The sequence below is a fragment of the Pipistrellus kuhlii genome, unplaced genomic scaffold (genome assembly GCF_014108245.1).
Source record: "Pipistrellus kuhlii isolate mPipKuh1 unplaced genomic scaffold, mPipKuh1.p scaffold_m20_p_17, whole genome shotgun sequence".
NCBI lineage: Eukaryota > Metazoa > Chordata > Mammalia > Chiroptera > Vespertilionidae > Pipistrellus > Pipistrellus kuhlii.
In genome coordinates this window covers 2,438,108-2,450,799 of record NW_023425482.1, presented here as the reverse complement: position 1 = coordinate 2,450,799, position 12,692 = coordinate 2,438,108, and the positions used below count along the sequence as shown (strand labels likewise).

The following is a 12,692-nucleotide window of genomic DNA, read 5'->3' as shown; positions in this document are numbered from 1 at the left end:
AGAGGCAGCTGATAGATTGACTCTCTCTCATCAATGTTTCTGGCTCTCTGTTCCTCTCTGTAAAAAATCAATAAAATATATTTTAAAAAAAAAAAGAGAGAGAGAGTTGAACACAGGTAGGTAGAGTTGGCTCTTTCACATACTGGATTCAGGTGAAATTAGGTCCCCTTGGGTCTTGTGGTAAGGCCTGAAGAACCAGTGCACGGCATTCCAGGATAGGCAGGTATATGAAACTTGGTCCATTAGCGGAGCTATCTAACTCCTGCCTCTGACGGGTGTATACCGTGCAGTAGGACACAGAGCTAATCTCTCAGGGGAAGCCTTTGCATTCATGCCCAATGCTGGCTTTGTCAGTGAGACCATTGATCCAGGGTCATATGGGCAGAGGTGTAGAAACATGATCTTAGGTGGTTCTTGCCTCCTGGATTCAGGTACAAATTGGCATCCTTGGGCTTGTTAGGCAAAATGACTGGGCAAGATTTAGCCCTGAAATGCATAATTGGTGTGGCTGCTGAGGCCTAAGAAGGAGGGTCAGACACAGGTGGGAACTTCAGTGGTAGGATTGGACAAGGTCATATGGGTGGTGTGAGGTTCTCATCAAGGGAAAGACAAAGTCATTCTATGTATGTGTGCCTGGGTCTGCCTGGGAAGGTCTTAAGAGCCCTTAGGATCAAGGAGGACAGATAGTGTGCCTCAAGCTCGGTCAGCATCCTGTCAGGTTGATAGGCAGAACTCAAGGTATTGTAGAGGCCTGAGGATCCATAACTAGTCCAAAGTGTGGTCTGTAGTCTGATTGGCATAGGGCCTGACTCACCCAGATGAGGAAAAAGATAGGGTTATGTCTCATTAGATAAAGTAATATCTAAGGAGCACAGGTCAGGCACAGAATGTTGAATGGCTGAGGAGCTACATCTGTAAGATGTGGTCTAAGAAGCTCACTGTAGCTACAGATGAGGTCTAGACACCTGTGTTTGCAGGTTGAGGTTTTAGAGTCTCAAGTCAGACACTGACATTGCTGGGCTTTCCAAAAATGTGAGGTCTGTTGACCTGCCTTAGCCAAGGTTCGCAGCTTGGAATCAGTCAGTCTCAGGGCTTTTTGGCTCTCAGTCCAGTATCTAGAATTGAGTCTGTTTGGTGAGATCTGAGTGCCTTTGTTAGGCATTGTGTGGCCAGTGAAACTGTGTCTGTCAGATAAGGTTCCCCCAAACCTGGACCCTCTTCAGGTGCAGACCCCCACCATCCCTCTTTATTACCCAGGCAGAGACCTCTGGGCCCCACTTGGTTCTCTTATTCTCCCAATTCATCCTGTTTGATTGAGCCTCCTGAATCTGCATTCCCAGAGTAGTATCATTCTCTGGATGACCACTGGGGGTCCTAAGTGGCTTCCTGTTTCCATTTCACTCTCCCAGACTTCTCCATTTTCCAGCCTTGCCTCTCAGCTTCTACCCTCCAGCCCCCACTCCTTTTTTCATCTTCTAGATTGTGCCCTGTTTCCGCCCGGCCAGCCTATTTCAGTGGGTTTCCAGCAGAGAATTAAGCCTTAATGCTTCGAGGCATCCATTTAATGTAATGAAATTAGCATCTGTCCTTAGCATGTAAAAGAACTATCCTCGGGATAAGTGGGAAGTTAAGTCACTCAAAGCATCTTCTGTGGGAATTCATTCTCTCACTATTGAGGAAAAGCTGCTCTTGCCATAGGACCTTTGCGTCTGCTGTTCTGGCTGCTGGAGTGCTTTTCCCTCGGTGCTTTGATGGGCAATGCCTGTCTTCAAAGCTAGGCTCAAGCACCCGTCAGATTTCTTTTACTAATTTTTTTTTTTAATCTTTGAGAAAGGAAGGGAAGGAGAGAGAGAGAGATGTGAGAGAGAGACATTGATTAGCTAGTTGCCTTCCGTACATTACCCAACTGGGGAATGAACCTGCAACCCAGGTATGGGCCCTGACCAGGAATCAAACAGCAACCTTTTGGTGCACTGAACCACTGCAGCCAGGCAAGTTCTGAGGATTCTGATGATACAAAGTAGAATCTGTATTATGGCATGAAAAGGCACAGTGTGAAGGAATAGTAGGCCTTCGTGAGTCTTGAGCTAAGGCTCAAGCCATCAGTGAAGCTCAACTATGAGCTGCTGGGCCTGTGAGTGTGTCAAGAGCAGGCTGGACACAGGTATGAGGCACTGAACCTATTAGTCTGAGGATGCAGGCATGGCATAGGTACAAGGCACTGGGTTGGTCAGTGTTCAAGGAGATAAACCAGGCACAAGTTTGAGACACCGGATCTGTAGGTGTCTGAGGAGGCCTGACCAGGCACAGGTATGAGACTCTAGATCTGTGGGTGTCTGAGGAGGCCTGACCAGGCACAGGTATGAGGCACTGGATCTGTGGGTGTCTCAGGAGGCCTGACCAGGCACAGGTATGAGGCACTGGATCTGTGGGTGTCTCAGGAGGCCTGACCAGGCACAGGTATGAGGCGCTGGATCTGTGTGTGTCTGAGGAGGCCTGACCAGGCACAGGTATGAGGCGCTGGATCTGTAGGTGTCTGTGGAGGCCTGACCGGGCACAGGTATGAGGCTCTGGATCTGTGTGTGTCTGAGAAGACCTGACCAGGCACAGGTATGAGGCACTAGTTCTGTGGGTGTTTCAGGAGGCCTGACCAGGCACAGGTATGAGGCACTAGTTCTGTGGGTGTTTCAGGAGCCTGACCAGGCACAGGTATGAGGTGCTGATCTGTGGGTGTCTGTCTGAGAAGACCTGACCAGGCACAGGTATGAGGCACTAGTTCTGTGGGTGTTTCAGGAGGCCTGACCAGGCACAGGTATGAGGCACTAGTTCTGTGGGTGTTTCAGGAGGCCTGACCAGGCACAGGTATGAGGTGCTGGATCTGTGGGTGTCTGAGGAGGCCTGACCAGGCACAGGTATGAGGCGCTGGGTCTGTGGGTGTCTGAGAAGGCCTGACCAGGCACAGGTATGGGGTTCTAGATCTCTGGGTGTCTATGGGTGTCTGTGGAGGCCTGCACACGTATGAGGCTCTGGATCTTTGGGTGTCTGAGGGGGCCTGACCAGGCACAGGTATCAGTTGCTGGATCTGTGGGTGTCTCAGGAGGCCTGACCAGGCCCAGGTATGGGGTTCTAGATCTGTGGATGTCTGTGGAGGCCTGCACAGGTATGGTGTTCTAGATCTGTGGGTGTCTCAGAAGGCCTGACCAGGCACAGGTATGAGGTTCTGGATCTGTGGGTGTCTCAGGAGGCCTGACCAGGCACAGGTATGAGGTTCTAGATCTGTGGGTGTCTGAGGAGGCCTGACCAGGCACAGGTATGAGGCACTGGATCTGTGGGTGTCTGAGGAGGCCTGACCAGGCACAGGTATGAGGTTCTGGATCTGTGGGTGTCTCAGGAGGCCTGACCAGGCACAGGTATGAGGTTCTGGATCTGTGGGTGTCTGAGGAGGCCTGACCAGGCACAGGTATGAGGTGCTGGATCTGTGGGTGTCTGAGGAGGCCTGACCAGGCACAGGTATGAGGTTCTGGATCTGTGGGTGTCTGAGGGGGCCTGACCAGGCACAGGTATGGGGTTCTAGATCTGTGGGTGTCTGCGGAGGCCTGACCAGACACAGGTATGGGGTTCTGGATCTGTAGGTGTCTCAGGAGACCTGACCAGGCACAGGTATGAGGCGCTGGGTCTTTCGGTGTCTGAGGAGACGGGGCCAGCTCTGGTAAGGTCTCTGATTGAGTCTTCGGGCTCTCATCAGTCTCAGCACCTGACCGGAGGTGGGTTGGGCCCCAGCCCTCTGAGCTGCACCTGTGGAAGAGCATTGATTGGGGGGGGGGGGGGGGGCAAGTTTTGTGGCAGGAGGGAGGGGGCAGGTGTGCCAACCCTTCCTCAGCACCATTTCCTGTCTCTCTCAGTGGGTAGGAGGACGCTACTCGCTGTGGTCAGCCATTGGACTCTCCATCGCCCTGCATGTGGGTGAGTGAGTGTTTCTGTCTTGGGAGATGATGTTGAAAGTCTAAGGTTGTGGGGTGCTCGTGTCACTGAGCACCTTCCTGTGCCCACTGGCCCCTGGCCTTGCTGCCCTTGGCTGGTATATGTCTTTCAGGTCAAGAGGGAGGGACCGAGTTTTCTTTGGGTTTGCAGGTTGGCCTTTCTCTCTGCCCTCACAGCTGCAGTCCTGCTTGTTTCCCAGGGGGTTGGGGAAGCCTCGTTTCTCCTGTGAGGCGTTAGATCCATCTTTGCGCTCAGAGCTGATCCAACAAGAGAGGCTTCCCGCAGGCCCAGTTCCTCCTCCTGGCTCCCCATCTAGCCTTTCCCTGGTTCCAGAAGAAGCTGCGCCCACTGCCAGGAGGGCTTAGGGCATGACCACTTCTGTTGATGCTGCTTTTGTGTCACAGGATTTGACAACTTCGAGCAGCTGCTCTCTGGGGCTCACTGGATGGTAAGTGCGGAGGCTTGTGTTCTCTGCCAAGCAGTGGCCCAGCTCCCTCCCCTTCCCCCTCTCCTCCCCTTCTCTCCTCCCCTCCTCTTCCTCCTCCCTTGTTCCCCCCGCCCCCGTCCCTTCCCCTTCCTCCCTCCCATCCCTGGCAGCTGCTCAGCGCCCATCCACCCTGCTCTCATTTCAGGATCAGCACTTCCGCAAGACGCCCCTGGAGAAGAACGCCCCCGTCCTGCTGGCTTTGCTGGGTGTCTGGTACATCAACTGCTTTGGGTGTGAGACACATGCCATGCTGCCCTATGACCAGTACCTGCACCGCTTTGCAGCCTACTTCCAGCAGGTACGAGCTGCCAGGCCAGGCCTTGGGGTCAGCATAGCCTTTGGGGGGCCTGAGAGGCCTGAGTCCAGATACCCAGCTTCCTGCATATCCATTACCCCTGGGCATGACCAAGGCCCACCTCTGCTCCCCATCTCAGGGTGAATCTTTGCATCCAGGATCTGTTTGAGCTGAGTGTTAGCCACGCTTGATTTCCATGGGGGGGCATGACTAGCCAGTTAAGTCCTGGCTTGGCTCAGGGCATGTTTCTCAGCTGGGTGGTTTCTCTTGGACATCACTCTGTGTGCCTGCGATGGGGTGGGGCCACAGGTCAGGACCCCTATGGTTTCTACTCCCTTTGTCCCTCCAGAAAAGCAAGTCACACCCAGTTTGTGGTGCCTCTTTGGGCTACTCACAGCCCTCTGCCCACCCCCACCCCCCCGAATCTCCAGAGCCCCTCCCCTAGTCCAGCCTCCGCTCTGGGCAGGCAGCCCTTCCTCAGCTGTCCCTGTTTGTCTTAAGCACAGACCCAGTTCCTGCCTGGTAGCCCTTGGGCAGGCACAGCAGACTCACCAGCACCTACAGTGACTCCCGTGCTTGAAGGAGGGCCAAGACGTCCCAAAGCCCAGTGTCCGTTTGGGTGACAGCCCTCAAAGGCTCCTCACTCTGGGCGCCAGCCTGCTTCTCCCTTAAGAAACCAGTTGAAGATTTTGTGACCCAATTTCTTCCCTTAGGGAGTTCTTCCTGGAACCTTCATACCCACTTTCTCCTAGTCATGGCTCCTTCCTGCAGAGTGGCCTAAGCTAGGAAGCTTGAGGTCCTGTATCTTCACGGGTGAAGGAAGATGAAAGGATCATGCCTGTAGATATCTCTCAGGGCCAGGGCAGGGCAGGATTTGGGTATGAGGGAGCAGCACTTGCAGAGAGAGGGCTGGTTTCTGTCCACATTTCAGGGTGACATGGAGTCCAATGGGAAGTACATCACCAAGTCCGGCATCCGTGTGGACCACCAGACGGGCCCCATTGTGTGGGGGGAGCCAGGGACCAATGGCCAGCATGCCTTCTACCAGCTCATCCACCAAGGTAGGGCCCACCTGGCCTGGGAGGGAGTGGGCCCACCAGCTCAGATCTCTCCATTGGTCGGTGCTGCCCCCTGTGGGCTGGAGTAGTGCCTGAGTGACCACAGTGCTGTTCACAGGCACCAAGATGATACCTTGTGACTTCCTCATCCCGGTTCAGAGCCAGCACCCAATAAGGAAGGGTCTGCATCACAAGGTAAGAGCCCCCTCCAGACCCCCCTCGCGCTTTCCTAGGCTCACGCTACAACCAGACCTCGTAAGACTGGACGCATCCATCGGCAGTTAGACTAGATTTCTATTCCTGCCATGACAAATGACCACACGCTTAGTGGCTTAAAACCGCATCCATTTGTTATCTTGGTTTCTTGGGTCTGAAGTCCACCAGGCTCTCCTGGCTCTCTGCTCAGGTTAGAACCAAGGTCCAGTTTCCTTGCTGGCTGGTGGCCGGGGGTCATTCTCGGCTTCTAGAAGCCACCTTGGCTCGTGTCCCCTCCATCCCAGAATCAGCAATAGTGGGTTGAGACCCTCTCAAGCTTTGATTCTCTTCTGTTGCATCTCTATGACTGACTCATTTGCCTTCCTCTTCTACTTTTTTTTTTTTTTTCATAAGTTTTTATTGTTCATATTATTACAAATGTTCCTTCCCCCCCCCCCACCATTGCTCTCCTCCACCAGGTTCCCACCCCACCCTCTGCCCTTTCCCCTCTCCCCATTGTCCTCATCCATAGGTGCACAGTTTATGTTCAGTCTCTTCCCACGCCCCCCTCTCCCCTTTTCCCCAAGAATCGTCAGTTCACTCCCCTTCCATACCTCTGATTCTATTATATTCAATAGTTAATATTGTTCATCAGATTTTTTAAATTTCCTTGGTTTTTAGATTCACTTGTTGATAGTTACATATTTGTTGTTCATAATTTTTATCTTTGTTTACTTTCTCTTCTGAAAGAACCCCCTTCAGCAATTCATATAATTCTGGTTTGGCGGTGATGAACTCCTTTAGCTTTTTTTTATTAGTGAAGCTCTTTATCTGGCCTTTGATTCTGAGTGATAGCTTTGCTGGGTAGATTATTTTTGGCTGTACGTTCTTGCTATTCATCACCTTGAATATTTCTTGCCATTTCCTTCTGGCCTGCATGGTTTCTGTTGAGAAGTCAGCTGACAATCGTATAGGTGCTCCTTTATAGATTACTACCTTCTTTGCTCTTGCTTCTTTTAATATTCTCTCTTTGTCTTTTGCTCTTGGAATTTTAATAATGATGTGTCTCGGTGTGGTCCTCTTTGGATTCCTTTTGTTTGGAGTTCTGTGCGCTTCCTGGACTTGTAAGTCTAATTCTTTCACCAGGTGGGGGAAGTTTTCTGTCACTATTTCTTTCAGTATGTTTTTGATATCTTGCTCTCTCTCATCTTCTGGGACCCCCATAATTCTGATGTTGGTTCGCCTGAAGTTGTCCCAGAGGTTTCTTACATTATCTTCAATTTTCTGGATTCTCTTGCCTTCTAGCTTCTGTGGAGGAGTGTCTTCTGGCTCTTTATGTTCCAAATCTTTGACTTGATTCTTGTGATCTTCCCTTCTGTTTTTAGGACTCTGTAAAATATTTTTTATTTCAGACAATGTAGTCTTTATTTCTTGTTGATCCCTTATCATTTCTCGATGACTCCTTATTAATTCTAGTTGATCTCTTTTCATATCCTCATAGGCCTTATCCATCTTTTCTAGGAAATTCTTGAAAAACCTTATAAGCGTAGATTTGAATTCTATATCCAGACGCTTTTTGTCCTCCATTTCTTTCGTTTGTGATCTATTTTGTTGTCCCATTTCACAGTTACAGATGGGACGGGGTTTCAGGGTCACTACTTTTTTTTATTTTATTTTTTTTTTATTTTATTGATTTTTTACAGAGAGAAACAGAGAGGGATAGAGAATTAGAAACATCAATGAGAGAGAAACATCGACCAGCTGCCTCTTGCACACTCCCCACTGGGAATGCACCCGCAACCAAGGTACATGCCCTTGACCGGAATCGAACCCGGGACCCTTCAGTTCGCAGGCCGACGCTCTATCCACTGAGCCAAACTGGTTTCGGCATCCTCTTCTACTTTTAAGTGCCCAGTGGGCCCACCTGCATAATCTCTAGATCTTTAAGATCTGTGACCTTAATTTTTTTTTTCTTTTTAATAAGTATACTGGAGTCCCGGTGCATGAAAATTCGTGCACTGGAGTGGGGGTGGCTCCCCAGTCCAGCCTGCCCCCTCTCACAGTCCGGGAGCCCTCAGGGGCAAGATGACCGGTGATCAGGGGAAGGTTGATGCTCTCATCACACCTCTGCTACTACCACTGCCAGCACCACAAGCCTCAGTGGCCCTGGTTATCTGAGCCTCAGGCGGCCTGGGCAGCTGGACAGCTGAGGCTTACCTGTGCCTCAAGTCAGTCCTGGGCAGCTGGGAAGCCGCCATCCAAGGCTTGCCTGTGCCTCAGGCTGGCCCTGGGCAGCTGGGGGGCTGAGAGGACTGGGGGACTCTGGAGGCAGGTGTGCTGGTTGGGCTGAGGGTACTGGACACTGCCATCTTGTGGCTGTGGGCACCACCTTCTTTGAGGGCGGGGCAGTCAGTTAGCATTTCCCTCCTTATTGGCTGTTTGCGCCACCATCTTTGTGATGGCATGAGGGTCAATTAGCGTATTCCCTCTTTATTAGATAGGATTTTTATTGCTTTCAGAGAGGAAGGGAGAAGGAGAGGAAGAGATAGAAATATTAATGATGAGAGAGAAACATTCATTGGCTGCCTTCTACATACCCCTGCCTGGAGATTGAGCCCACAACCCAGGCATGTGCCCTGACTGAATCAAACTGTGACCTCCTGGTTCATAGGTCAACATTCAACTGTTGAGCCACACCAGTCGTGCTGTGACCTTAGTTCCATCTGTAAAGTCCTTTTTGCCACCCTAACCTCAGTGGATAGAGCGTCTGCATGTGGACTGAAGGGTCCTGGGTTTGATTCTGATCAGGGCACATGTACCTTGGTTGTGGGCATGTCCCCAGTGGTGGGGAGGGGGTGCAGGAGGCAGCTGATCGATGTTTCTAACTATGTCTTTCCCTACATCTCTGTAAAAAAAAAAAAATCAATAAAATATATTTTTTAAAAATCCTTTTTGCTATGTAATGTGACATACACAGGTGTAACATCAGGAGGTAAAAAAATCACAGAGCCAAGATCTTGCCTACATGGTAGCAAATGGGGAAATCATCTAAATCTTAACCTGATAAAGTCCTTTAAGAGGATCGTTCATACCTCACCTTGGGTATCCAGATTAGCATGGATTACTGTGGGCACCAGGTTTGGACCCAGAGGCCTGGGTTTGAATTCTGATTCTTCCCCTTGTATTTCTGCGAATCAGTGCTGTTCACTTGAAGAAATTGAGGCTCCCACTCAAGAGAGATGATGCCTTTCCTCCTGGGAATCTTTGTAGGTGTCATTTAAGTTCTTAGCAGGGCCCTTGGCAAGTAGTCCATATTCCTGGATAGTTACCTACTTTCTGGTGTCGTCAGATGTGCTTGCTGTCCCCCTGGGCTCCAGCTGAGCTCTAGAGTGGGGATGGCCCTCTGGCCCATGTTGGGATTAACTGTGACTGGTAAGTTCCAAGTGGTCTCATCCCTCTGCCTGAAGCTCGGGCAGTGCTTCCAAGCAGAATGTGATGTCTCTCTCATCAGATCCTCCTGGCCAACTTCTTGGCCCAGACTGAAGCCCTGATGAGAGGGAAGTCGACAGAGGAGGCTCGGAAGGAGCTCCAGGCCGCAGGAAAGAGCACAGGGGACTTGGAGAAGCTGTTGCCACACAAGGTAAGCACTTTTGAAGTGGGTTTAGGTGGCATATTGGAGTTGGAGGGATCAAGTTGTGGGGCCAAGGCTTGTCCTACACAGTAGGAGGGACCATCCTAAAAGACCTACATATCCCTGCTTCTGGGGCAAGGTGGCTTCCCTTCTGAGGACTTAGGGATCACAGCTAACTGGGGGCTGTTCCCGGGTGTTTTCTGAAGGTCTTTGAAGGAAATCGTCCAACCAACTCTATCATGTTTACCAAGCTCACACCATTCATTCTTGGAGCCTTGATCGGTAAGTGAGTGGGGCAGGCCCGGCTTGGGGTAAGTTGTACTGGGCTGGGAGAGTCCTAAATGTGCACATCTGCCGCCTCTGCAGCCATGTATGAGCACAAGATCTTCGTTCAGGGAATCATCTGGGACATCAACAGCTTTGACCAATGGGGGTGAGTTACTGATCAAGGAGAGGGGGGTATGCTTGTGGATTTCAGGAGCAATACTGGAACCTCCTCATACAATTCTTCCTCCTCTTCCTGGCAGAGTGGAGCTGGGAAAGCAGCTGGCTAAGCAAATTGAGCCTGAGCTGGATGGCAGCAACCCAGTGACCTCTCATGATTCTTCCACCAACGGGCTGATCAACTTCATCAAGCAGGAGTGTACCGCCAGGAGCTAATAAACTCCTGCTGGGCTGCAGTCCCTGTTGTCCTTGTCCCTCCTCACCAGAGTCTGCACTGCCTGGTCCTGCCCAGAACACCCTCTGGTCACGGGCTTAGACCACAAGCCCAGTAAGCTGGTCTGGAAATGTCACCCCCACCCTCTGTGTCCACACCCCTCTGTTTTACAATTAGTTGAAGTGTTTCAGTGCAGCTGCTTTTTGACCCACATTTACATTGTTCATGTACCAGGTGAAAAAAATAAAGATGCCACAAAGGAGATTGTAAGCTCAGCCTCTTGTTTCCTGAGATGGTGCTTTCTGCAGGAGTAAGAGCACCTGTAGGAAGAGTGACGTATTCTTCATCTTCTACTGCTCACCCTTGTGAATTTCTGTTTTTAAATATCTTATATTGATTTTTTTTACAGAGAGGAAGAGAGAGGGATAGAGATTTAGAAACTTCGATGAGAGAGAATCATCGATCAGCTGCCTCTTGCACACCCCCTACCAAGGTACATGCCCTTGACCGGAATCAAACCTTCCAGTCCGCAGGCCGACGCTCTATCCACTAAGCCAAACTGGTCTTGGCATTGTGAAATTTTTTTTTTAACATGTTGATTTTTTACAGAGAGGAAGGTAAGAGGGATAGAGAGTTAAGAAACATCGATGAGAAAGAAACATCAATCAGCTGTCTCCTGCGCACACCCCACTGGAGATGTGCCCGCACCCAAGGCACATGCCCTTGATCGGAATCGAACCTGGGACCTTTCAGTCCACAGGCCAACGCTTTATCCACTGAGCAAAACCAGCTTCGGCACCATTGTGACTTTTGATGAATTGTATATTTGTGTTCACTAATGACTTTACAAACCACATTGAGATTATATCTGTTTTGGGTAAATTCCTGGCCCAAAGTAAGGGTGACTACCATTACCTGGCAAATGCCCAGGTAATTCTTTCCTTCTATAAGGTAGACATTGAAAAGAGGATTTTTGAGCAAACTAGTCTTTTATTCAAAATACTAAATATTATGTCTGATTAATTAAGCGGAAGAGGAACCTTAAAGAGTGAGGGGCACAGTTTTTGGGCAGGCTAGAGGCTAGCATTCAGGATATACACTCTAGACCAGAATGTGAAAACCCAGACTGGGAACCTTCTGCCTTGGACCCTGTTACTGGACTGCTGTTACCCCACTCCCTCCTGGGTCACTCAACTCTGCGTTGTCCTCAGCTTGGTCACATGCCTTAAGACAGGAAAGCCACAATTCATATTTTTTGCTCCTGTAAGAAGGCAAACTACTCCCAAAGTCTCAGTGAAGAATACCCTAATTCTAGAAAGTGATCATACAGGTGCAAATGTCCACTTGAATATTGTCGACATCTTTCTATTAGTGAAGTAGGTTTCTTTTTCTACCTTCCCTCTGATGTCCAACAATCTGATAGATGCTTCCCCGTCTCCGGGTCTGACCTTGTTCATCAGTTTATGTTGTTCATTATTTCCCCTAGATGCATGAGATCATGTGATACAAGAAATACATAAGAACTGAAAATGAGACAAGCCATAATGGTTATGCTGAAAGCATATGAATCAGTCTGTAGTGAGTTTCTTTCTGGGCTAACAGTTCTTTTGAGTCCCAATTTCAATGTCAAACAGTTCCTTGTGTATAGATGTTAGTAATGATATTTCAGTTCTGGATGGTGGACAAATGGTGGTGATGCAGGTCCGACTGTCTCTGGTTTGGTCCTGGGCATCCTTCAGCGATGCACAGCTGCTGTCTGCTAGTATGGCAAGGCATTGTCAGCATCTTCCATATCTGGACTGTTTCTCTTCTGTCTTCATGGCTAGAGCAGTCCTGTCAATTCCTCTCTATTGCAGGAATCCACATGGTCTTAGAGTTGGAAAACATTAATTTCTTTTGCACCCTGATATGAAGTCTGAGATAGTGCTTTTGTAACATGCATTTTTTTTAAAGTCAGGTTTATTGAGATATAATTTACATATAGTAAAAATAGAGGCCCAGTGCACGAAATTCATGCCCAGCCTGCACCCTCTCCAAAATGGGACCCCTCAAGGGGCAATCAGACATCTCTCTCACAATCCAGGACTGCTGGCTCCCAACTATTGTACTTGCCTGCCTGCCTTCCTGATTGCCCCTAACTGCTTCTGCCTTCCAGCCTGATCACCCCTTAACCACTCCCATGCCATTCTGATTGATGTCTAACTGCTCCCCTACCAGCCTGTTTGCCCCCAATTTCCCTCCTCTGCCGGCCTGGTCACCCATAACAGCCCTCCCCTGCAGGGTTATTTGCCTTCAACTGCCCTTCCTTGCAGGTCTGGTCCCTCTCAACTGCCCTCCCTTGCAGGCCTGGTGCCTCCGAACTGCCCTCTGGTGACCTGAGTGGAGGC

General features: G+C 49.9%; 1 protein-coding gene and 1 long non-coding RNA gene across 4 annotated transcripts in view; both read left to right on the top strand.

Moving 5' to 3' along the window:
- GPI (glucose-6-phosphate isomerase) overlaps positions 1-10,567 on the top strand; it is a 28,510-nt gene extending 17,943 nt beyond the window's left edge. Inside the window, exons 10-18 of the mRNA XM_036441174.2 lie at positions 3,903-3,963; positions 4,386-4,429; positions 4,614-4,766; positions 5,695-5,824; positions 5,940-6,016; positions 9,528-9,656; positions 9,854-9,929; positions 10,014-10,080; positions 10,175-10,567. Of these exons, the coding sequence (XP_036297067.1) occupies positions 3,903-3,963; positions 4,386-4,429; positions 4,614-4,766; positions 5,695-5,824; positions 5,940-6,016; positions 9,528-9,656; positions 9,854-9,929; positions 10,014-10,080; positions 10,175-10,307 (870 nt within the window). The 3' untranslated portion in view covers positions 10,308-10,567. The remainder of the gene's footprint in view (positions 1-3,902; positions 3,964-4,385; positions 4,430-4,613; positions 4,767-5,694; positions 5,825-5,939; positions 6,017-9,527; positions 9,657-9,853; positions 9,930-10,013; positions 10,081-10,174) is intronic.
- Positions 2,689-3,888, top strand: LOC118720835. Of its 3 annotated transcripts, XR_006741824.1 has the most exons (4): positions 2,721-2,736; positions 2,844-2,969; positions 3,218-3,560; positions 3,661-3,888. It is a non-coding gene; the product is annotated as an uncharacterized LOC118720835 (long non-coding RNA). The 3 variants fall into 3 exon arrangements; XR_004988547.2 differs by lacking the exon at positions 3,661-3,888 and having other exon boundaries at positions 2,689-2,736; positions 2,844-2,962; positions 3,211-3,563; XR_004988546.2 differs by lacking the exon at positions 3,661-3,888 and having other exon boundaries at positions 2,692-2,736; positions 3,218-3,563.
- Positions 10,568-12,692: the final 2,125 nt, after the last annotated feature.